Source organism: Sinocyclocheilus grahami, unplaced genomic scaffold (assembly GCF_001515645.1).
Source record: "Sinocyclocheilus grahami isolate Dianchi unplaced genomic scaffold, SAMN03320097.WGS_v1.1 scaffold1032.1, whole genome shotgun sequence".
NCBI classification, from domain to species: Eukaryota; Metazoa; Chordata; class Actinopteri; order Cypriniformes; family Cyprinidae; genus Sinocyclocheilus; species Sinocyclocheilus grahami.
The window spans coordinates 676,831-702,892 of NW_015506211.1; the positions used below are offsets into that span (position 1 = coordinate 676,831).

General features: G+C 38.3%; 1 protein-coding gene and 1 pseudogene across 1 annotated transcript in view; one reads left to right on the top strand and one right to left on the bottom strand.

The window, feature by feature from the left end:
- LOC107565858 (serine/threonine-protein kinase LMTK2-like) overlaps positions 1–13,558 on the top strand; it is a 23,825-nt gene extending 10,267 nt beyond the window's left edge. The window contains exons 7-14 of the mRNA XM_016251146.1: positions 940–1,070; positions 4,715–4,799; positions 5,399–5,520; positions 5,797–5,946; positions 6,533–9,371; positions 9,475–9,607; positions 11,077–11,331; positions 11,411–13,558. Coding sequence (XP_016106632.1) covers positions 940–1,070; positions 4,715–4,799; positions 5,399–5,520; positions 5,797–5,946; positions 6,533–9,371; positions 9,475–9,607; positions 11,077–11,331; positions 11,411–11,439 — 3,744 coding nt within the window. The 3' untranslated portion in view covers positions 11,440–13,558. The remainder of the gene's footprint in view (positions 1–939; positions 1,071–4,714; positions 4,800–5,398; positions 5,521–5,796; positions 5,947–6,532; positions 9,372–9,474; positions 9,608–11,076; positions 11,332–11,410) is intronic.
- A 478-nt stretch (positions 13,559–14,036) lies between these two features.
- Positions 14,037–26,062, bottom strand: part of LOC107565859 (tectonin beta-propeller repeat-containing protein 1-like) — a 28,838-nt pseudogene continuing 16,812 nt past the window's right edge.

The following is a 26,062-nucleotide window of genomic DNA, read 5'->3' on the forward strand; positions in this document are numbered from 1 at the left end:
GTTGTAATAATGTATAATATGTGAAAAATAATGTGTTTTTCAAACAACCTAGTATGAGAGCCTGTTCTAGTACACCCCCAAAACAAAATCAAGACTTTGTAAAAGAGCATAATAGGACCCCTTTTAACGCTCTTTCTCCTGCAGCATTCCAAAGGGAGTACTTTGCGCTGTCGCTAGGAGTCTGAGATATCAGGATCCTCCCGAGACCAATGTCTACATCCTCTGCGACTTGCATAATAATACTCAGTCGTTGAGCGAGTAGACTTAAAATTGTGGAAACGGTCATGATTCATCTGACTAATTAATATATTATGGGTTGAGGCTGAGTGCGCAGTTTTATTTAACAATTTTATCAATAAATCAAATGTGTTTTTCCATTAAATCAAGTGTGATTTTTTAAAAACACCATTAGCAGCATGAAGCATACAGGACATGTATTTTTTCTGCAGTGTTTTCAGAATGATGTGATATAATAAAATGCGCTTTTCTCCCAGAGCTAAACTGGGCTGTAGACTTTGACCCAGAAACCCAACACAGCTGAACAGCCCTGATTTGCCAGCACTGTCTTACTGCTGCTTTTTATTTTTAAATTACCGTGACACAGCATATAGTAGTCTCTATTAAACCACCTTTCCCTTATTTGGTCGAGTTACCCGTGCAGCAGTACAGCATCTGTACAGAGAGAGAATACTGCCCCTCTGTGGCTGCCGCCACAATTTACCTTTCACACACTGGCTGTTATATGTACAGGCTGAAAAAGTTTTGCAGGATTGATGTACCCTCAAACAAACTTTATCATTTCAATCTAAGTGCTGTGATATCTACTTCCCAAGATGCTTATATTCAGCAAATTGTTTGGTTCTGTGGTCGTTAAATGTGATTCAGTGTGCCATGAATGTCCTGTAACTCTTGCCCTTGTGTTTGTGTTTTGGTGTGCAGGGGGACCTGAAGAGTTACATTTCTCAGCATGAATGGCTGTACAGGAATGGAGAACTGCTACAGCTGCAGAAAATGGCCTGCGAGATCGCCGCTGGGGTCACTCATATGCATAAACACAACTTCCTGCACAGGTTAACCATGCAAATATCACCTTCACTTCAATTTACATCTCAAAGATGCACATACATTACATTTCCATTTCATTTCTCATTGGTTTGACGATGCTTAACCTTTATGCAAACATCACACCAGCAACTCATGGCTTCGATCTGAATGCATCCGTTGCAGCTGCACGTGTGTGTGTTTTGTCCAGCCTTTCCTCCTCTGCTCTGGCTGGCGTCTTTTTTTTTCCAAAAAAGGCCACGGCACTGTGAAAGGCAATGTTGCACTTTCATTCTTCCCCTTCCAGTCTTCTGGAGGAAGGCTGAGTTATCTAGGGTGTCTTGCCATGCCGAGCGCGTCTGTACCCTCCCGCATGCTCAGAATACGCTGAAAGGTGTCCGATTGCACAGCTCTCCTGGATTATGGGGTGTTGGCAGACCACCGCTGCTGGGTTATGATGATTCTGCGCTTTGAGTGTAAGAGGATCCCCCCGGATGGGGCACAGGGGGTGGGCGGGGTTATCTAGCCTGCAACTCCAAAGGAGGCATGGAGATCATGAAAATACTCGGGCTCCTGGATTTTTGGTTTCAGAGTTGATTTACTGCAAAACGCTGTTTGACACTCCCACTGTGGGCATCTGCATGAGCTAGTTTAGTTGTCTTGAATGGCACGAACACCAAAGAGCCTTTTCAGCAGATTGCATGTGCAAGTGCAGCTTTTTTAGATTGCTCATGTGCCCAAAGGGCTGCTGAACCCTTATTGTTCAATTTGTGGGGTCTGAGCATTAGAGGAGAGAACCCTTTTGTCTTTGGTGAGATTTTCTTATTTTTATGATTTTCTGCCCTAATGCATCAAAACAGTACATACTCTTGGTAGAATGACCCCAAATCACTGTGACCCTCTACTCAGGCAAGTGCACAGACTCAACACCAGGTGGCACTAAAATAGGACCGTTTCACTAATAACTCCAGCAGAACTTTATTAGCTGGAACAATCCCCCCCATATTCCATTTCAGTTTTCTGATTTGTAAAAAAAAAAAATCAGTGCAAAACTTTGGGACATGGATATTGGCATTCTGAGCACTCTCACACACACAGGAGATGTTATAGCTAAAATATTGTCTTAACCATTAGATAATCAAGAAAAAGCTAAATCTGTATGCTTAACTGCAATATAACAAAGAGTGAAAAATTTAAGGGGGTCTGAATACTTTCCGTACCCACTGTATATGTTTTAAGCATACAGATTTAGCTTTTTCTTGATTAAATGCACAGTGCAGCTGTTCCCATAGTTTTTTGCTTGTCTGCACCGGTGTTATTTTAGTATCAATGTTACAATACTATCTACTTTATATATGTACTGTTTATAGTTTTGAATTAGATTTTAAAGTTTTTGTTAATTTGAGTAATTTTGTTGTGTGTTTTTATTTTTATTTTTTATAAATGTTGATTTATTGGTTTATTTAGTTTTAGTTATTTTAATATAGATGAGAAATGTTGCTTTGGCAACTAGCTGAATAAAAAAAAAGTTAACATTTATTTTAAGTAACGGAAATGTTTTTTAATGGTTTTAGCTTTAGTTAAGTATAATAACCCTGTGAATTGTCCATGTATTGCCAAATGCACAGCTCCGCTTCTCAGTGACCCGCCAACAGTACTTTATTTGCCCCTTTTGCCAAGGCCAGAGTGTAGCTCTAAAATATGTCATTTATCTTGTGGTGGTTTCAGTGAGCATGACAGTGTGAGCACGCACCTAGTGTCAGCGGTTTCGCAAGAGAGGGTGTAAAAGAGGCGCTGCTCAGAAAAGATGGGCAAAGCTGAAATCAGAGCTGGCATGTTCAAGAGCTCAGTCTGAATGAGACACCTTATGTCCTCCCGTCCCACTTACTGCCTCAGTGGGCATATTATTCCCCTCCGGGAACAATATTTTTATTTATTTATTTACTTATTTAACCAGGAAGGTCCCATCGAGATACAACAATATCTCTTCTACCAGGGAGTCCTGGTCAAGATAGACAGCAAAGGACAAGTTTACAAAAAAATAAATAAAAAATACACATCACCACACAATGAACAAACATAAAACACAATTTTCTAAAAACAATACAAATCCTAGTCATGTATTAAAACATGTACACTGTTCTATATAAACACTTTAAAATATTTTTAAACATAGCAAGAGATGGTAGAGATTCCATATGTAATGTACCTTGAAGTTCATTCCATACATACAGAGCATAATTAGAAAATGCAGAACGACTTATCTCTGTATGAAAAATCGGCATCTTAAGTAAGAGTTTATCTGTTGATCTGGTATTATAAATATTTGTGCAGTATGGCAACAAACTAGATATATACCGTGGTAATTTACCCACTAAAGCTTTTAAAATAAAAATTAACATATGTTTTTTTTTTCTCCTTAAGCACAATGAAGTCCAATTTGTCATTTCATATAAATTACAGTGATGTGTGCGGACACTTGTACCAGTAACAAATCGTAAAGCAGAATGATAAACTACATCCAATTTTTCTAAACATTCAGAGGTGCATGCATATAAATTATATCACCATAGTCCAATACTGATAGAAGAGTACTTTCTACTAAACGTTTACGAGCAACAAAGGGGAAACATTTTTTTAAACGAAAATAAAAACCTAACGTTGGTCTCAATTTCTTTAAAAGACTATTGATGTGAGAACTGCAAGTCAGCTTATCATCGAGCCAGATACCAAGATATGTGTAAGATGCAACCCTTTCAATGTGTACCATTTAAAGTTTGAATCATAAAATAATTTAATGACAATCTGTGTAAAAATCATGTATTATTTGTTTTAGCATTCAACACTAATTTTAAGTTACCAAGAGAAATCTGAAATGAATTAAAAGCATTCTATAAAGAGTCCATTGCCACTTTTAAAGATGGAGCTATAGTGTAGCTGATTAGTATCATCTGCATAAAAGTGTACAACTCCTTTACCAAGTTCATTTATATAGATGGAAAATAAAATTGGCCCCAAAATTGATCCTTGAGGAACACCTGTCTTCGCTATTATTATACTAATTGGGCACACAGTGGATAGAGACGATGACATCTTTGCAGTGGGTTTGTATCTGGTCATTAGCTCAAATTTTAAGAAGATGATGGCTTGCAAATCATATTTTAGTTAGGAGTCATGATTTAGGCTAGTTGTAAATAAGATTAGAAAAAAAAAAATCTGGATCTCAGGCTTTCATGTAAAATTTGACGCACCATTTGTTGAATCTTGTGGCATTGGGTCCCAATCACAGTACATACTCATGCATTTGTGTTTCATGTAGTAAGCATGCTTCTATAATAGGTTTATATGTAATTTTTCTAAATTTATAATAAAAATTAGGACCAACTCAAATCTCACATGGGTAAAATTTACAGACCTGGATCCCTTATAAACATGGAAAGTGTTCAGCTAAAATGTCTATTTCCTAAATGCATGTTATTGATTTTGTGAATGATTCATTCATAAATTGACCTTATAAGTTAAATGCTTCATTTAAACCATCACAACTTTAATAAGACAAATATTTTTTTTAATGCTGGTAATGTAGACAGTATAGTTGATACATCACACTATGAGAGAACCAATTTACATGTGAATGTGTTTTTCAAAGGCATGCTTCTATCTTCCTTCACAGTGATTTGGCTTTGAGGAACTGTTATCTCACAACAGACCTGACTGTCAAAGTAGGAGATTATGGCATTGGCCCTTCGAGTTTTAAGGTAAAGCTTGAAAAGGCATGATTATTGAAAAACATTTTTATATTAAATTGTTATTGCAATATATGAAGAGTTCATTTGCAAAAACCGATAACCGCACACGGAGCTTTTCCCTCACCATTGTAACGCGCTGCTTTTGCAAGCTTCCGTGAAAATGTTTCAGCTTTTATTTTTCTTTTTGGCCCTGAAGAAGATATCACAGGTTCATCAAGTTCGTCTAAATTATCCATCCTCGATCACTTTTAGTCAGCTTTGACGAAACTCCTCTCAGCTAGCACGTCTTTTCAAAGTGAAAGTAGCCTTGTCACCTGACCTGAATACAGCGCGCTGATTCGCTGAAATGGACTTATCGGCTTCTTTTCAAAAACAACAAGGGCGCTTGTCGGCTTCTGCAGTGAAACGTGAACTTGCGATGCCTTGAAAGTGGACAAAACCAGCTTTTTTGACAAAGCGTGTTTAGGGTTCAGATGTGGAGAATAATGCACGGCAATCAGCTAATTTTTTTTTAAAGTGGCGTTTATCGGTTTTTGCAAATTAACTCTTCATATACAGTATATATATATGTATGTGTGTGTGTGTGTTTTGTTTCTTTGTCCTTGCAGGAGGATTACATCACCACAGAGGACGACCAATGTGTGGCACTGCGCTGGCTTGCCCCTGAGCTGATTGGTGAGCTGCATGGGGGTGTGATCACATCAGAACAGACTAAACCCAGCAATGTTTGGTAGGTAACTCAAAATGATAGTTACCCTACATTAAGTTGTTTAACAGGATGCACTTTTCCAGTCTTGTGTCTTTTGAAATAAATAAAATAAATGTGTAAAGCGAAAAGGTAAACAACGGTAGTAATGTTATGCCTTTTTATGTTGATGTTAATTATAAATATTGGATTTGTATTGAAGTCTTATTTTTTAGACAATTGACTTAATATGTTATTGATTTAGAGCTAATATAATTTAACATTACATGTTCATAACAGAACAAGATTTTTGTTTTTCAGGGCACTGGGTGTGACATTGTGGGAGCTGTTTGAAGGTGCAAAGCAGCCGTATCCTCACCTGTCAGATAGAGAAGTGCTCCACCATGTGCTCAAGGACCAACAAGTCAGACTTCTCAAGCCACAGTTGGACTTACCATACTCAGAAAGATGGTTAGTTCTTCACAGATGAGTCTAGCTGCATGGGGGTGTGATCACATCAGAACAGACTAAACCCAGCAATGTTTGGTAGGTAACTCAAAATGATAGTTACCCTACATTAAGTTGTTTAACAGGATGCACTTTTCCAGTCTTGTGTCTTTTGAAATAAATAAAATAAATGTGTAAAGCGAAAAGGTAAACAACGGTAGTAATGTTATGCCTTTTTATGTTGATGTTAATTATAAATATTGGATTTGTATTGAAGTCTTATTTTTTAGACAATTGACTTAATATGTTATTGATTTAGAGCTAATATAATTTAACATTACATGTTCATAACAGAACAAGATTTTTGTTTTTCAGGGCACTGGGTGTGACATTGTGGGAGCTGTTTGAAGGTGCAAAGCAGCCGTATCCTCACCTGTCAGATAGAGAAGTGCTCCACCATGTGCTCAAGGACCAACAAGTCAGACTTCTCAAGCCACAGTTGGACTTACCATACTCAGAAAGATGGTTAGTTCTTCACAGATGAGTCTGTTTTTATAAACAAGATCAGTTTCTCTGTTGGAACTTATTAACGCCATGCTTCGGTCTACAGGTATGAGGTTCTACAGTTTTGTTGGCTGCCTGCAGACAAGAGGGCCACTGCTGAAGAGGTCCATCGCCTGCTCACTTACCTCCGTATGCAGGGTCAGAAAGATGTGGAGGATGACTTCGAGCAGCGCTGGAGCTCTCTCAAACCCAATCCCACCACTCGTCAAGCCACTGTCAGTCATTCCTCCTTCCCCATCCTGGAGCAGTTTGATGACGGCCGAGAACCAGACGAGGTGCTCACAGTCACCGAAACGAGTCACGGGCTGAGTTTTGAATATGTGTGGGAGGCAGCCAAGCATGACCACTATGACAGCCAAAATCGCTCTGCCATGGACACTACTTTGAATTACCACAGTATGTTCTTTCCAGTGCCACGGCAAGATATTCAGGCTCATTTCCCTGACACTGTAGCGCAAGCAGAAAATGGCAGAGTCCCGGAAACCTTGCCAGTGTTTGATGCACATAAAGCATCCTCTGGAAATGACTACTTTATTAAGTTGGAGGAGCTAGATGAGAGCGATATTGGGATGGGGGAAAGTCAGGGTGCTGAAGGTACCAATGCTTCAGAGCAGCATCAGTGTGTAGTCTTACAGGATGTCCGATTGGATGAATCCAGTACAGATGCTGATTTCTTCCATCAGAGCATTGACTCAAAAGACTCTTTCCTTCAGGACAGCCACATATGGTCCTCAAGTGAACATGAGAGCCCTTACCATACTAACATCTTCAGTGAGGGCGATGCAAAACTGGAAGATTCTCATTCATTCATGGGAGGTTTTATGGAGCTCCCAGAGATGAATGTACCGAAGAGGGATTCTGATGGTGGAGCCAATGGGAAAGAGTCAAGTGACAGTTTTCAGAAGTCTTTTTTAGGGGTCGGACCAGAAGCCATTCATCTGGAGATCTCTGATCAGGAGAGCTCAGATGTTATGAAGCTTCTTAACACTGAGAAACTGACTGAAAACTTCTTGTTTCTTAAAGATAACAGCCTATTGAAGGACAAGTCACAGTCTGAATCAGAAAATATCCAGGAGACCATGAGCTCCGTCACTGAGACTGATGTCTCAGATAGTGTAAACCTCACAGGTGAGTCTTTGAAATCAGCCGGGAATTCTGCACAGCTTAAGGATGAACTCTTGGACTTAGTCAGCCCGATTTTAGATGATTTTATGTTGCCTTTGAAAGGAAACAAAACAATGGTGCCTTTTGATATATTAGTAACAGGACAAACCTGTAGCAACTACCTGCCAGACACAAATGGCTCTTTGCGTTCCCCAAAATCTGGGAATTACTCCTCTTCTGATTCTACCTCTGAGAGTGTTGAGGTCATTGTTGACAGTCCATCTGAAAGTCATCAGTCCCTTGAAAGTGCCACTACAGATACACAGCATATGTGCATAGATGCCAAACCCCCCAGCCTTGTTGAATGCTTTGGAGCCTCAAAGGAGAATGGGCAGTATCGAGGAATCAGCGATGCAGCTGAGCTTAGCTTTACTACTACTCCTGCTGGTGAGTGTACAGAAGGTGGCCTCACTGAAGCTCTAACAAGTAGCGACTCAATGAGTGATATAATGGAGCTGGACAAGAAAACGGTCAACGATATTCCACCATCAGAAGCCATCGATCAAGATCAAGAAACTTTATTGGACAACCTTGGAACTCAGGACATGTCCTCACTGTTGGTTTCAGATGTCTGTCTTGACCAAATAAGTCAGGACAGCCTTCTTGATGATAGCACCTCTTCCACTCTTCCAACCATTGAGAATTCGGCTGAAACGCCAGATTCATTCGATTCTTTGGACGTGTATAAGGATGTGGTGCATGGACAGTCATTGGAAACCCCTGTTAATAAGCTTCAACCCCCGTACAAAGCAGCTGACAGTGGGTATGAAACCGAAAACCTGGAGTCACCTGAGTGGAACTCTCAAACAGGCTTGAGGGATTCCTCAGAAGAGAAGGAGATGGGAAGTGTCGAGGAGCCTGCGGCATTGGTTCCACCAGAAATTATCATCTCTGAGGTGGACATTGTACCTGATGTTCAGGTGAATGGTGGTAGAATTGATCACCAACAAGAACCTGTTGAAGTTCCCTTAGGGGGAAACTACCGAGACTCTGCTTACTTCTCAGACAATGAGGAACTAGATAAGAAGAGTGATGACATCAGTGGAAGCGGCCCTGGAGATGCTTCATTTTGGCTCCAGAGTAATCGTGAAGCTGACGAAAGTCAAGGAACCGAAGCTGTTGAGGAGCATTCGTTGTCCGAGACTTCCCCAGAATCTGGTGATGTCCAGGCTGTTCTTCCTGAGTTGGTTCTAACCACTGAGGAAGATTGGAGCCTCGAAAAACCATTGACTGTTGATGACTCGGACCTAACTCATCCCCTTGCAGCCCCGGAACATGCAGCAAAATCCACAACCTCAGTGAAGCCCTCAACAGACGTCATGGTCCACGCAAAACTAACAAGAACGTATGCTAGGGAGGTAACAAAGAAGAGGGGGACAGATATAGAGGGGAGATACTTAGGCAAGCTTGATGGATCTTCACTGGAATACGGCACAGAGGATGGGATGGATGCTGATGAAGAAGATGAGAACAGCGATGAGTCGGATGAGGATATGCGTGCCTACCGATTACACAGCTCTAGCTCTGAGTGCAGTGAGGATGATGTTGTGCACCCAGTACCTGTTATCATCTCCGACGACAGCAGTTCCCTCAACCTCAAAGGCCTGCTGAAACCCAAATCCCTTCAGACTGCTAAAGCAACATCAGAAGAGGGCAGCAATGGAGATAATAGACGCGGAGTGTCATTCTTTGATGATGTCACCGTCTACCTTTTTGACCAGGTCTGATGTTTTCCTTTCGTTCTTACTAATCTGTTTTAATACAGCTTGATTGTTTTTAAGAGGCTTTTTCTATGCCTGATTGCCTGTTTTTTCAACCAAATAGGAAACCCCAACAAAGGAACTTGGTGAGCATACTCTTGACCCCAGTAGTCAATTGTCTGATTTCAGCAGTCCAGTGGCCTCCTCCAGCTACCTTAATAGATTTACCAACTCTGAGAGCTCCACCGATGAAGAAGGTAACGGCTGTGCTCATTTTTTTCTTGACAGTCTATGGTTATGTTTACACGACAACAATTGTAATAAAAACGGAAACGTTTTTCCTTTGCATTTTTGAAAAATTTCACGTACAGATGACAATTTTGTCAACAAATATACAAAACGGCAGGCTTGTAGTTGATGTCACTTGGTAAAGAAACACTACACACCTGCGCACATATGCTTACCAGGGTTTCCGCGAGTCCTTAAATTTAGTTGTATAAAATGTAAGACCATAGAAAATGTTATAAGAAATGTCTTAATTATGGTTTCAAGAGTCTTAAATCGGGGACAGAAAGACAAAAATCGCGATATTGCGTAATGTGATGATTAAACTTAAGGCAATGATTACATTGAATAAATATGAGCTCTGCTCATTTCAAATTCAAAACACGCGGGTGTTTTTATATTAATGTGTATCTGGAGGGAACTGACTGCCTTCAGAAAAGTATCGATGGCATTTTCATATCATTTTTGCCTATGTATAATGCACTGCTTTTTGTACAGCCGTCGCCAGGGAAACGGTTATATTTCTGCCATTTCAAAAGCTCCACCTACTGGCAGAGAATGAATGTGCATTTTCAATAAGCCCGTTTTTGTTCAGACCAATGCAAAAGTCGCCCAATATTTTTACGCAGCAAACACACAGTGAACTGGCGGATCGACAGGAATCTAATGCTAATGCATGATAATAATCTAAACAATATAAAATATATTTGTTTTAAATAAATATTTATATGATTTAATATGTTACCATAGACATTGCCCTACCCTGCTCATATGGCATTCATTTTATTTCTGCAGTTCTTAAAAAAGGTCTTAAAAAGTCTTACATTTAATTTGAAAAATCTTGCAGATACCCTGAATATGCATGCTCATGATGTCACTGTTTTCACAAATAAGCGTTTTTGTAGTTTACACACAGACTGTAATGGTTTAGTTTTTAAAAACTTTCCCTATCAAACCAGTTTTCAAAGGTTTGCATTTTGAGGCCCCCAAAAAGCTGCTGTTGTGTAAATGAATAGCCAACATGCATAAAAATTTTCCATTTTTTAATTGAAAACGGTGTAGTGTAAACCACCCCCAATTTGGAAGTCTTGGAATCTCTACTAACAAGCTGATGAGTTCAGTGTTTAATTAAGGCTCCATTGAAAATATGCAGTGTTGGGGATACTCCACGACCAGGGATGGAAACCACTGGTCTGTATTTTAACTGTGAACCCTTTGAACCAGTGGTACTTATCCTAAGACCAAAGAGCTATGTTTAAGAACACTCTCTAGTCTAACGCATACAGAATGTTTCCATTTAAAAACCCAATGACATTTAAAAAACCAAAAAGCTGATTTTTTTAACTCTTTTCCTCACAACGCTGTCATCATAGAGCCACGGGTGACTTGTGAGCTTCAGGTTGAAATCGACGCATTTAAACCTTTTGATTTTGTTTCCCAGGTGGTGCATTTGAGTGGGATGATGACTTCCCATCTCCAGGGCCCAATTTCCTTTCAAAGGCAGCCAGTGATCATTCTGCCAGTAGGCCCGGTGGGACTTCAGCAGCTTCTAAGTATTTCTCACCACCCCCTGCGAACCGCACCCTGGAGCAGAGCTGGAACAGTCCCTCCAACTACTCGCGTTTCTCCATCTCCCCAGCCAGCATCGCCAGTTTCTCCCTCACCCACCTCACAGACTCCGACATTGAGCAAGGGGGTAAGTTCAGCACCAACATCCACATACAGGCAAACAAGAATCTGAACTTCTGAATCTTGTTTCTCGTTTTTTTTCTAAGGAAGCGGTGAAGATGGAGAGAAAGATTAACCAGTCTGTCAGATTCATAAATATTGGAGATATGTCATGGATGTCTTTGATTTGAAGGCTTTGATTGCTTCTCAGGCAGCATTGGTATTTATTTGAGGATATGAAGGGGACTGCAGAAACTGAGCTGATGTCTGGATTTCCATGAACTATAATTTGCTATGTTTTTCATGAGTGCAATTTGGAGGAACCTTGCTTTAGAAACTTCCACGCGCTTCCCAAGTGCCATGCCTCACTTGTTTTCTTTTGCTAAAATGCATTTCTTCATTGTGTCCACATTTTACGCCAGAAGGATGAAGCTGAAGTTTATCACTCGACACTAATGAGCCAATAGACTCAAACAAGTTGTGCAATTGAAATCGTATAATACTTGCCTTTTATTTTAACACACTGGATTTTATTAGTTTTTTTTAATGTGAAATCTAGTGTGACAAGCTTATTTATATGATTGTGTAATGGATTAGATGTCCAATAGAAGCAACATGGGTCTCCACAGATATTTTTGTACAGTGTTTGGACTACTCGTTGATAACAACGATCCACTTTCTCCCAAGCAACAAATCGCATAGTTCCAGTGACGTGATGTTTTGTATTAAAAGATGTAGAAGTCAGGATATGGGGCAGCTGAAGGGTTTTGGACATGAGACACTAGTAACCAGTGCCTCACAGCCCCTGTCCTCCCACATTGTGCTGTGCAAGTTTTTTGTATTCAGTACAAAGGAGATCTAGAACATATCCAGGTCATATTTCACCCCAAAATCAAAAGAAACAAGAACTTATTTAAAGAAAATGAAGCCTATTTTTAGAATCACAATCAAGTTTTTTTTTCATAGTGGCATTATTTTCAAGACAGTTGTGCATATTTTCCCCCACAAATTCTTATTACTGTAATGTGAAAAGAGTGCTATCATATTTAAATTGTAAAGTGTTTGTATTATAATGGTAGTTTTTGTTTCACTGAATTGAAATATGAATGATAGAATTGTGGTAATGATATTAACATTGATATTTTGCTAAATATATAATTTTTTCTCTCTAGATTTTGGATTGAAATGTGATCCAAACACTTTTTGTGAGATTCATCATCATTGTTGGCGGTAAATTGAACGACATGTTCAGCAAGTAATTATGAAAGCTCTGGCGGTCATAGAGACTAGCTAGCAACTAGCAGATCTTCCAAAGGCAATGGCTGCTTGTAGCATTGAGTAGGAAAACTATTCAAAGGAAAAACAAAAGAACCTCTTTTAAGTTTCTGATTCCCTTGTGTTAACATGAAAGAGCAGCTTGTAAACACTCGAGGGATGGGAAATAATAATTATTTTTTTCTTCATTTTTTTGGTGCACATGTATTATTCATTGGACCTGAAAGGTAATCGTCATAGGTTGTATGAATCATTTATATTTGCCAGTCTTGCTGCTCATGACGCTTTTTTCCTTTGAGTTGACAAAGACAGAGATAAACTAATGTATATAGTAGAAATCAAATCGAGGTGATGCTTCACAATCAGAACGTTCAACATCATTGCATATTTCCTTTGTTCCGTCTGGAGGAATGTTGATTTTGGTATGATATACTCAAGATGACGTTGCATAATTGGGAGAGTGATTATTTGGAGAGGTTATCGCTGGAATAATCGGGTGCATAGCTTCTACATCCCCTTGTAATTCAGTTCAGTGATCTCTATGTTTTAGACCTGTTGAGTATCTGTATTACCAGCACTCGATTTCAGTTCAACTTGACATTTTATGAAAGGAAATTCTTTGGTTTTATTCTACAGTATACTTTGCTTAATCTTGCACATCTTTAAAGTGTAACTTCATGTTGTTCTCCTGTATATAATTGTTTCATTTTGTCTGCGAGTAGGTACAAGGACTGATTTTATAATTTAAAGCTAAAATGTGACATCACGGGTGAGAAGTGATCGAAAAAGACAAATTATTGTTGAAATAAATGGGGAAATGCAGGTCCTTATAACGTGTACATTTTAAAAAATGGTGATATTTTTACTTCATATTGATGATGATCATGCCTAGTGTCATTGAAGGAATGGTTTATAAAATTAAGTGCTCCGTTTATTATGGAATTAAATGACAATGGACTTCTATGTCTTGTTTTAATTCTTTATCATGCGTGTTTCACTGCCTTTATTTACAGGTGCATGCAATGGTGAGAGTTTGAGGAATGTCTAAGAACAGTTAGGGTAGGGTTTATTTTTGCAGTTCCGCTAGTGCCACAGAATATCTTGAATTCACAAATGAAAACGTGCTGATGCTTTTTAACATCTTTATTGGAAAAATCTGTATTGATCTTTATTGGAATAAAACCAGCATGGTAAGATCACAGTAGGGAAGTTGTGTCCACATTTACAGCACTGTCTCCGACAATGCAAGCAGATTCAAATAAAATCTTTAAATAAATAGTCTTCTACCGATTACAGAAACAAATACGGCAACAAGAAAACACAACATGCTTAAAACAAAGAGACATCAGTGGATCAGGTGATTAAAATCAGACACAAACCGTAATCAAGAGTCACACCCAGAAAAGTGATGTCTGTTATTCAGGCAAGTGGAATCAAAAATAAATACATTTTAAAAAGTCACATTTGTTTGGACGGGCGTAAGAACAGCAAACTGGGATGTGCAGTCAAGCATGATGAAGGTGGTAGTGATGATGATGATGATGATGAGTTTAGCAGCCCACAACATTCGCGTTCACCTGACTCTTGAGTCCGGCTGGGCATTGGACTAAGAGGTGCCACACGCTGGGCCTCTATAGAGTTCCCTCACACAGACAGGTGCTCCCATCCGCCCTGTTTTAGTGCATTAGTTGAAGAAATAACTCTTAAGAGTAAAGACTTTTCCAGAATGAAAAAAAATTTTTTTTTTTATTTACAAGATTTAAAAATGAAAATGCAGGCCAATTCCTTTAATTGTTTGGATGACAAATCAATTAGCTTTCTAAACTTTTTTTTTTCCAGAGGATGGCACAATTCAGCATTAGACAATGTGGAAAAACTCACCCCGATGCCAAAGTCCCAGCTCAGGCCTTTGGGCTGCATGGGCTTCACTCCCAGTCTGTGGCACACAGTTCCTGAGCTCTCTGATGGATAATCTGGTGTTTTATCGGCTATTATCCAAACCTGGACAGATGAAACATTACAGCAATAAAACATTATGGGTTGTTGGACGGGGTGTATCTGGACATGTAAACCTTACGAAGAGAGTCCCAGTGAAAGTGGGTAAAGGAAAGGTTAATGCTATAACAAAAATGCAGGATAAATTAATAGTGGAAAGAGGAAACAATAGCTTCCAGCATACGGCGCTGTGAAGCATGTACAAGGACAACAACAAAGGGCCTAAAATTGAGCCTTGTGGTACACCATACTTTTGTTAGGTCAGATATCTTTTCATTTACACAAATGAAATAGTAGTGATCTGGTAGGTAGTCTAGAAGAAAGAAAAACAACCCCTGGTTGCATAAGATCATCATAAGTAATTTTAACATGCAATCTCAGTACTGTAATAGGGCCTTACTAAATATATGCTAATGGTAAACTAAACATACTTTAATGTAAATTCTATTAAACTTGTATGTCATGTATTTAAATATTTTTTTAAATGACACATTTGTAATTATGAAGTTGCAATTTACTACATTTAAATTATATTAACCTTTAATGTAATGCTAAGAAATAAACTACAGTTAAAATGGTATCATTTTCATTTTATAACACATAAAATATTCTTTAAAGCATGACAAAAGATTAAAACAATTAGTTGAAATGTACTAAATGTAAAACTGTCAAAACTAATTTAACATCACAAAGTATAAAGTGCTAAAGTGATTATTTCATTAATGTTATATTTGCAAGCAATCTCAATTTTAAATATACTTTTAAAATTTGAAGTACACTGCCTGTGCACATTAAGCAGACTTTTTCACAAGGGTTGACCTACTTTATAACTTGTACAATAATGGATAATTAGTCAAAAGCCTTGGAATGTGTCAACTAACCGAAATTGAGAACTCCACAATATTGTGGTATAAAACTTAGCAAACCTTTTTAGCCAACCAAGTCTTTTAAAGGGGTCATATGACGTTGCTAAAAAGAACATTATTTGGTGTAATGAAATGTGTTTATGTGGTTTAAGGTTAAAAAATTATTTTTTTCGACATACTGTACATTATTGTTTCTCCTCTATGCCCCGTCTTTCTGAAACACGTCGATTTTTACAAAGCTCATCGGTCTGAAAAGCGAGGTGTGCTGTGATTGGCCAGCTATCCAGTGCGTTGTGATTGGCCGAATACCTCAAGCGTGTGACGGAAATGTTACGCCCCTCACCATACTGTGATGATGCCCTGTCAGGCCCGGAGCAACAAAACCAGAAAAACCCATTATGAGCGTCTTCACGACATGGCGGCGGCGGCAACAATACTACAGCGAGAATAAAAGTTACGCCTTCTTTCTTTGCGTGAACATTTGGGCGGCGTTATGCAAATCTTCCCACATAGTGATGTAGATATGTGGGGGCGTGTTAGAACGAGGTGTTTTAGGAGGATGTGGATGAGTCTTAACTTTTATAAAGAATATCTCTTTGGGTTTGAGACTTTAGTCTTTGCAACTTTAGGGATCTTATCTATTCACGAACAGCTTGTAACACTCATATGACCCCTTTAAAGTATCTAAAGACGTCAAACCAATCTTTTTCTCTCTCTCTCGCTCTCTAAGAAAATGAAGCGCATTAGTGTCTTTAACGGGAAGTAAAAGGTTTCAAACCTGGTCCAGTGGTCCAACAGACACCTTACACACATTACTGGAGATGAGTTCCCACGCAGAACCCTGAGGAAAGCTGGGTGTCAAACCCTGTCTGTACCACAGATTGCCTGCAACACACACACACACACCTCTACACCTCAGACTTGATTGGAGAGAGATCTGCTTTCCATGCGCTACAATGTTCTCAATGGCATATTGTTTACTGCATACTATACTACTATATCGTTCTCTTCACACATCATAATGAGGAAAAACAGATATTCAGAGCCTGTGATTCTCCATACAGCTTGATTCAAATAAATGAGCCCAATAACAAAGAAGTGAGTGGGAACAGCGGTCTCACTGTTTTCATCCACAGCATAAACGGAGGTCCTGCCCACAGACACCTGTTTGAGCGTCTACTTCGGGGGAGAGGGTGTGATACCAGCACTCACCTGAAAATAAAAAAAATCATAATGAGTCATTCTACAAAATGAGCATGCCTTTCTTTTATCTACATGTATGACATAGCACAGCTAATAAAGTTTTATTCAGTTTTATAGGCATTTTAGGAAAACATCAAAAATTTAATAGTATTTTTAAAAGACTAATACTTGTTACTTGCATAATTTCTCTTTATTTAACAATATCATATGTAATATGCTACTGTACTGAATATCAGCCAGGATAAGTGTCTCTTTTATATCACTTTATCTTGTTAGAAGGAGTCTAACTTTATCTTGCATCGTTAGCCATGCCATTATTTAATTTTTAGTTTTAATATAGAAAATATTTCTTGCTGGCTAGAAATATATTAGAATTTGATTTTAGCCATTGCTGTTCTTATCCCAGCATACACTAATATCCATTTATTTTGACATTTTTAACACTTAAAACCATTTTTGCTGATAGAGTTTTTTATAGTCACACAGAACTTTACCTTAAAAATCACTTTTTCAAAGTGAAAAAAGGTCTCGGATTGGAAAACCAGAACCAGCTGTATTTTACATATTGCAGCACACTTGGTCAAATGGTCACACTTTCCATCAGGATGACTGCGTGGTCTCACCAGCTGGATTGTGGGCAGACACAGAGCCCCGGTAGAAGACAGCCCCGTCCCTGGCGATGGCCCACACCTGGTGGCCTCCTCCTATGCAAATGGACTTGAAGGGCTGGTCTGTGCCCACATGGAGCCAGGAGTTACCCTGTGGTTTCACAGAGCTAGAGGTTAGAGGACGTCCCATAGACCCTGCGCACCAACTCACTATGAGAACAGAGACAAGAGAAGAGCTGGACAGAGAACAGCAGAGGAGGGTATTCATTCTAAGGAAAATGATAAAAAAAAAAGAAATCAAAATGAGAGTTTTGTGTCTAAAAGCTTTGAAGTCATCGATATGCAACATAGCAGATATGTGACCCTGCAGCACAAAAGCAGTGTTAAGTCGCTGGGGTATATTTGTAGCAACAGCCAACAATACATTGTATGGGTCACAATTATACATTTCTCTTTTATGCCAAAAATCATTAGGATATTAAGTAAAGATCATGTTCCATGAAGATATTTTGTAAATGTCCTACTGTAAATATATTAAAACTTAATGTTTGATTAGTAATATGCATTGCTAAGAACTTCATTTGGACAACTTTAAAGATGATTTTCTCAATATTTAGATTTTTTTGCACTTCCAGATTTTCAAATAGTTGTATCTCGGCCAAATATTGTCCGAACCACACATCAATGGAAAGCTTATTTATTCAGCTTTCAGATGATGTATAAATCTCAATTTTAAAAAATTGACCCTTATGACTGGTTTTGTGCTCCAGGGTCACATATAGCTTTTCTACAACCTTTCCTATACAGAGGGGCCTCTGGGAGGTTATTTTTTTGCCCCAAGGTTTTAGAAACAAGAAATACGGTTTTTACAAAAAAAAAAAGTGTAAATGCATGTATCAAAGAATCAGTGTTCATTAAACAACCAGCAGAGCTCATGAAATGACACTCACTTGTCTGTGTATCCTGTCATTGGGTTCCAGCGCTGGTTCTCATAGATGTACACACTCCTCACATCACTTATTGCTTGGCTAATGTTTTCATTTCCTGAAAATAATGAGATTCAAACACCAGGCAGAAGCAACAAGTTAGATAGAGTTTCTCTAAAATAAAGATTTGATATTCTGATCTTGAATGAAAGCACATTTTAAATGAGAATACAAATGCATATACACGAGCAAGAAACAGTGTTATTTTTGTATTATTGATATATCATTATAGTATTATTCTGATCTTGCAGTAAATATGTCCTTTATCTCTGCCACTGTTCCAATTTCACTGAAAACTGCTGCTGTTACTCCTGTTCTTAAACAACCAAACCTGGACCCAGCTGATTTCACCAACTATCGTCCAATCTCCAATTGACCATTATTTAGAAAATTATGGACAAAGTTGTTGCCAATCAGCTACAGTCTCTTCTAGCTCTCAGCGATCAGTTCGATGCATTTCAATCTGGTTTTCGCTCTCATCACAACAAGCAAACTCCTTTCGTTAAGGTTGTCAACTATTTGTTACTCTCTGGTGACTCAGGTAATCTCTCCATTCTCCTGCTGCTCAACCTCAGCTCAGCATTTGATATTGTCTGTCACAAGATATTACTTGCTCCCACCTTTCAGAGATAGGTGTCTCAGGTGCTGCACTATCCTGGTTCTCTTCCGATCTCGTTGCATTTCATTTGGAAATCAAGGTCCCAGAGTCTGGAGAAAGAGTGGAGAGGCACAGAAACCATGTTGCTTGAAGTCCAGTGTGAAGTTTCCAGTCAGTGATGATTTGGGCTGCCATGTCATCTGCTGGTGTTGGTCCACTGTGTTTTCTGAAGTCCACAGTCAATGCAGCATCTACCAGGACATTTTAAAGCACTTCATGCTTGTGGCACCTACCGTAAATATATCAAAACTTAATTTTTCATTTGTAATATGCATTGCTAAGAACTTAATTTGGACAACTTTAAAGGTGATTTTTTCAATATTTTGATTTTTTTGCACCCTCAGATTCCAGATTTTCCAAATATTGTCCGATCCTAACAAACCATACATCAATGGAAAGCTTATTTATTCAGCGTTCAGATGATCTATAAATCTCAATTTCGAAAAATTGACCCTTATGACTGGTTTTGTGCTCCAGGGTCACACATCTGTATTACAAAATAACCAACTATTTCAACAAAAACCTTTATTTTGTAGAAAAAACACTGAACAAAATTAGAGAACAGCAACCACTGTAGCACGAAAGAAGATTACAGCTAAAATGTTGGAGGGTTACAGCTGTCAGAAATGAGTAGGATTAGTAGAGGCCCTGCTTTGAGTGACTTCAGTACATCTCTAGTTCCTCACACTGCACTGCTGTGATCTTGCTCCACTCTTCTTCCACTCTCTTCCATAGTTCAGGAACTGTAGTGGGGTTCTTAGCCAGAACTTTGTCTCCAAGGATTTTCCAGAGATTTTCAGTTGGGTTTAGATCAGGACTCTGGGCCGCTATTTCATTATTTCAATGCTTTCAGCTTAAAGGAACTGCTTTACCCTTTTTGCAGTGTGACGGGGAGCATTGTCTTGCATGAACATTGCAGGCTGATTGGGAGATGCTTGCAGGGAAGGAACTGCATGTTGCTGAAGGAGGTTCTGATAAACATTTGCATTCACCTGCCATGTATCTGTATAAGAAGCTCAACTCCTGCTGCAGAAAACATCCCCAAACCATGACACTTCCTCCACCTTTCACTGACTTCTTTACGCACTCTGGCTTCAGTCTTTCCCCAGTTTGATGCCGAACAAAATGTTTCCCATCAGACCCAAAAAATGAAACTTGCTCTCATCACTAAAGTGAACTTTGGAGCAGTTCTCCTCTCTCCACACAACATGCTCCTCAGCAAAGTTGAGTCTAGTCTTTTGATTCTTTCTGCTGATGAGAGGTTTGGTCACTTTCAGTCTGACTTCTCTTAAACGTGCCGAGACAGATCCTTACCTTAATCAGCACTGAACTGGAGAGCAATTCCAGCTGCAGTGCTGAACCGATTCCCCTTTCAAAAGCCCTCAAATCAAGAGAAATATGGCTCTGATTATATAGTTATGAATTATATAATCTCGTATAAAAGTGTGCTGCCCTCTTCAATCATTTCAACTAATTAGCTACCTTTTCTTAGCAACCTGCTAACTCTTTGTTCAAAATGTAGCTTTTCTAGTTTCAAAGTAACTGCTAATAATGGCCAAACTGTAAGACACAATTACATGGAATTGCAGTGCAATGCATGGAGAGTGTATAGACATGTCAGCTATTTATATTTATAAATAAAATAGTTCAATCTACTTCAAAACTAACTATTGTGCTCAATATTTGTGTGTGCTATGGTTTTCATGCTTTTCTTATGTGTGACCCTGGAGCACAAAACCAGTCATAAGGGTCGATTTTTCAAAATTGAGATTTATATATACATCATCTGAAAGCTGCATAAATCATATTCCCATTGATGTATGGTTTTGTTAGGATAGGACAATATTTGGACGAGATACAACTATTTGAAAATCTGGAATCTGAGGGTGCAAAAAAATCTAAATATTGAGAAAATCATCTTTAAAGTTGTCCAAATGAAGTTCTTAGCAATGCATATTACTAATCAAAAATTAAGTTTTTATATATTTACAGTAGGAAATTTACAAAATATCTTCTTGGAACATGATCTTTACTTAATATCCTAATGATTTTTGGCATAACAGAAAAATCTATAATTTTGACTCATACAATGTATTGTTGGCTATTGCTACAAATATCCCCCAGCGACTTAACACTGCTTTTGTGTTTTCATGCTAATGCCAACTCTATGAAAATCAATTGTGAGTGGAGTCTTCTATGTGCAGGGCTTGAGGAGCAGCATTTGCTTGGCGCATCTATGTAGACAGCAGACAGTGAAGCAGCTCACTAGGTTTAGAACAGAGTAACAGTGAGAGAAAACAGGCAGATGGGGACGTTCTTACATGTGGTCGCAGGGTAAGTACTGCGCCGGGGCTTCCAGACTGTGTGCCGGCTCATGCACCAGGACGTCTCCTTTACACGTCACAGCCCACAGGGCCTGTTTGGATGGACGCTCTCCAAGTCCCCTGGACACACAACACGACTCGTTCAACAGAGACAGCTGCAACGATTACACACAGATAGAAACCACTCGTCACTCTCATTCTGCAATGCAATCAAACTCGTCAGGAATATTTATGATCGTGAAAATTTGGGGGTAAGGTGTTACAATGCAATAAATCTTTGTTTTCTACATGCAAAGAGTTGTCCCCCTTGATTTTGGGCAGAAATCTGTTCTTCATGAGAGGAGTTTATACATTTGAATGAAGATTATGTAACTACAGGATCATGGCTGGTAAGCTGTATGTACTGTATGGATATATTTTCCAATTCGCCTGCCACTAGCAGATGTTGAAAATAGATCACGTGTGCGCTTTATGTCACATAGAGATCCTTTATAAACAGACGTGTTGTTTGTAAGTGTATTGTACCCAGGTGTTGAAGTCTTGTTGAGAAGGAGTTGCCAGTAAAATGGGGCGTCTCTGTTTGGTCCTCTCTGGCGTGTAAACAGCCACGGTGTACAGAGAGTCCCTGAACACGGGCACCAGGGCCGTCACCTCCTTTATCACAGCATACACATACTGACAGACACACATCGGGAGAATCACAGAGTTATTTACACTAATACAGTCTGATACAACACATTTTGATCTTGATTCGTTCATTTATAATGACATTCATTTAATGGCTTCATAAGCCGTTTTGCTCCTCTTTTAATAATGTAGTCTGTTGATATACTGCACACTGCTGTGAAAAAGAAGTGTGCTTAACTGTACTGAATGTGTACTTCAAATCTTAGAAGTGTATTTTTTAAAACTGTACTTGCAGATAATAAAATATTAGTACAAATAAAAGGCCACTTCAGTGCACTATAAGAGAGATACTTTCATGAATACTACTCACACTTTTACACAAGTAATAATGTGTTAAGTGAGTAAATAAAATAAATATTTATTATGGATGCTTTATAGACTGATAAGCAATACTGTGTAAAATGATCATTACACTACAAATGCTGTATTTTATTTAAAAAAAAAATGTATGGATCAGTGTGTTGTTTTTCATTTACAGTTTTTCCTTCATTTTCATTTAAGATTGGGTTTTTTTTTTCTTCTTTGATTATTTTTTGATGCATATAGTTTCGTAGACTTGTAACGTAGGACGGTCTGTTGACCGAAGCATTGCTTATTAGATATTTAGTGCTCTAGTAAGTTTGAGTGGTGTGGGGGATTTTTCTTTCTTTTGTTTTAAAAAGTTATAAAACTTAATGAAAATTTTTAATTTACATTTATTTAGTACATTTTAAATCTTCTGTTGTGCTTTAAAGAAGTACACTTATTTTGATGTGTTGACTAACCTACTAAAGCCAATTTTTTATAATTTTTATAATTTTAAATTGCAGCTTAAACTATAATATATTTATTTAAATGCAATTAGAATGCAATTTGAAACAGTTACATTCATTTTGCACTGCAGTATATTCTTTAAAAGTATATTATTTCCAAAATAAGAACTCGTTGTTGCTAAAGTGCACTGCACTCTGCTGATGGTGTTACCTTCTTCTCCTGGTCGTGTGTGTAGTAGAGGTAAAGGATGTCTCCTGTCTGAGCTCCGGCTCCGGCGGCCTGCTCCAGCGTCACACTGACATCCTCCCACTGATGCGGCAGCAAGTCCCTCCACCAGCACATACAACCTCTCGTCACACGCACAGACTGAGACACACACACATACATACACACACACACGCACACACACTCTCTCTCACACACACACACACACACACACTCATACACACACATTCACACACACACTCATACACACACACACACACACTCACACACTCACACACACACAAACATACACATTCTCTCGAAAATGTAGAATTTGTTTTACACCACCAACATCCCTGTCCAATTTGTACATTATTTTTCTGACATAACTGGAGGAGTAACATCTTACACAACCATTCAAACGTTCGGGGTCGAAAACAAAACGTCTAAAGAAGTCTCTAATCTCACCAAAGCTGCATTTATTCAGTCAAAAATACAGGAATTGTTACAATTAATTGTAGTAGTGTTTTCTATTGTAATATATTTTAAAGTGTAATTTATTGCTGTGATGCAAATCTGTATTTTCAGCATCATTCCTCCAGTCTTCTGTGTCACACGATCTTCAGAAATCAGTATAATATGCTGCTCAAGAAACATTTCTGATTAATATCAATGTTGAAAACAGATGTGCTGCTTCATTTTTTTGTGGAATTATTATTATTTGATGAATAGAAAGTTCATAAGAACAGCATTTATTTTAAGTAGAAATATTGTGTAAAAATGTATAAATCTTTATGTACTTTTGATTTATTTAATGTATCATTGAATCCTTGTATAAATATTAATTTCTTTCAAAAAAATAAAAAATGTATACTGACCCCAGTCATCTGAACAGTAGCGTACGTTGCCCTTGTCAAGCTCAATATTTCAACTCACAGAATATCAAAAAGAAAGAATATTCTTTTCTACAGATTTTAAATAATTGTAATAATACTGATTGTAAAAAAAATGTATGAAGTATGCTGATTTTTGCTAGTTAAGGCCATTGCTTACAACCCCAAAATATTATGAATATAATGAAGTCATTCAAATCAAAAGTCGAAAATCTTCCCATCTGCCGTAGCTTATAAATCTATTTCATGTTCATATTCAAATGTGGCATATGCTCATTTATTAGACACATGGAAACTAATGCTGTATGGCATCATCAACATTAAACCTAATATGACGTTTTGATGCGCCATTCTTGAATTTATACCACTGTGAAATTTAATTTAGTCCATCAGTTGTATTAACTACTTTTATGATCATAAATATATTATGCATTGTAATGCACTTTATAATGTATACTATGCTCTTATGAATAACTGTAACCACAGTTAATTGTTACACTGCAAATATTATAATGCATTTTAACTTTGGTTACAATTATTTGTGAAATGATATATTGTATTGCAATGTACATTATGAATACCTTCTCTAATGCATTACACATAAAGGCTTCAAGTAAGTTCCTTCGGTGATAGAATGAAAATGATACAGGATTGGAATGGCATGAGGGTGAGTAAATGATGAGCTATCGCTTTAGCTGTGTGCACCTGAGATGTTTAACCAGTCGACATGTGAGCTGGAATCGATGTCAAATCCTCCAGCGGTGACCCAGGCCCAGGGTGGCAGCTCCTCCTGCACTACTGTGTTCTGCAGCAGCTCAATGGGGTATGTGGCCACTGAGCCTTTCATCTCCTTCAGGTCAACATTGCTCCATGGTGTCTCGCTACCATCAGACGGGCTGCTCGGGCTCAGGATGGAGGAATCGGACTCTTGGCTCGTCACCTGGGTGTCCTCAGGTACACTGGGGTGAGCCGCAGAGGGCGGGTCGTGTGCTGGAGCGGAGCGATCAGACACCAGTGCAGAGATAAAGCTGTCACTCGTGATCTTGGGGACACGTGGCTTTGGAATGTCCGTGTCATCACAGCCCAAAACAGAACCCTGGGAAGGAGCGGTGACCTCACCAGCGAAGACACTGGCATCACTGTGAACACGGACACTGGGAAACACACAGACACAGAGCCATTCACAACACTGACAGGCAAGGCGCCAACTGCACACCTCTGTTTATCAGTTTGCACTTGCTACCAATAGCTGCTCGCATTAAAATCAAGGCATTAATGTTTGCCTACAAAACCACCACTGGCTCTGCACCCCTTTACCTAAATTCATTACTTAAGACTTGTGTGCCCTCTAGAAGCTTGCGTTCTGCAAGTGAACGTCGCTTTAGTGTGCCATCCCAAAGAGGCACAAAATCACTTTCACAGACTTTTACATTAACTGTTCCCCTGCTGGTGGAATGACCTGCCCAACTCAGTCCGAGCAGCTGAGTCCTTAGCCATCTTCAAGAATCGGCTAAAAACACATCTCTTCCATCTTTATTTGACCCTCTAAATCTAGCACTCTCTATTCTAATTCTATTCTTTTTAAAAAAACGTGTCCATTTTAGACTTGCACTCTATTCATTTACTGCTTGTTTTCTTGAAAAAAAACCCCACTAGCTTCTCTAATCTTTTTGTATTCTATCTATTTGTTTTCTTTTTATTTATTATACAATTAAAAAAGGCCTCTAACACTAGCTTGCTCTATTCTATCCGTTTTCTTTTTATTTATTATATAATTTAAAAAAAACTTTGCTATGTGTACTGCGTTAAGCTAACTGAGACTTGTTATAGCACTTGCTTATCATTGCTCTTCTGTTGATTTTGATTGCTTCCATTGTCCTCATTTTTAAGTCGCTTTGGATAAAAGCGTCTGCTAAATGACTAAATGTAAATGTAAATGTAAAAATTGTATTTATGCAAATTTTATAATATCCAGGGTACACATTTCTAGTAATTGTGCAGTTAATTCTCATATTGTATTTTCAGAAAGTTTTGGAATATTTGTCCTCTCCCCAAATTTGTCACTACCTAAACACAGTAATAATAATTTAATTATAAGGGTTATATTGACCTATTAAGATTTTGCTTACATCTAGATTGTAAATATACTTTGTTTTGCCATTTTTAAAAAAAAAATTCATATATAAAACAAAAACAATATATTATATATATATATATATATATATATATATATACTGTATGCATATTCATGTGTGGTCCTGTAAAAGAAATGTTAAAAGTCTCAAAAGAAAAAAGACATTAAAGTAT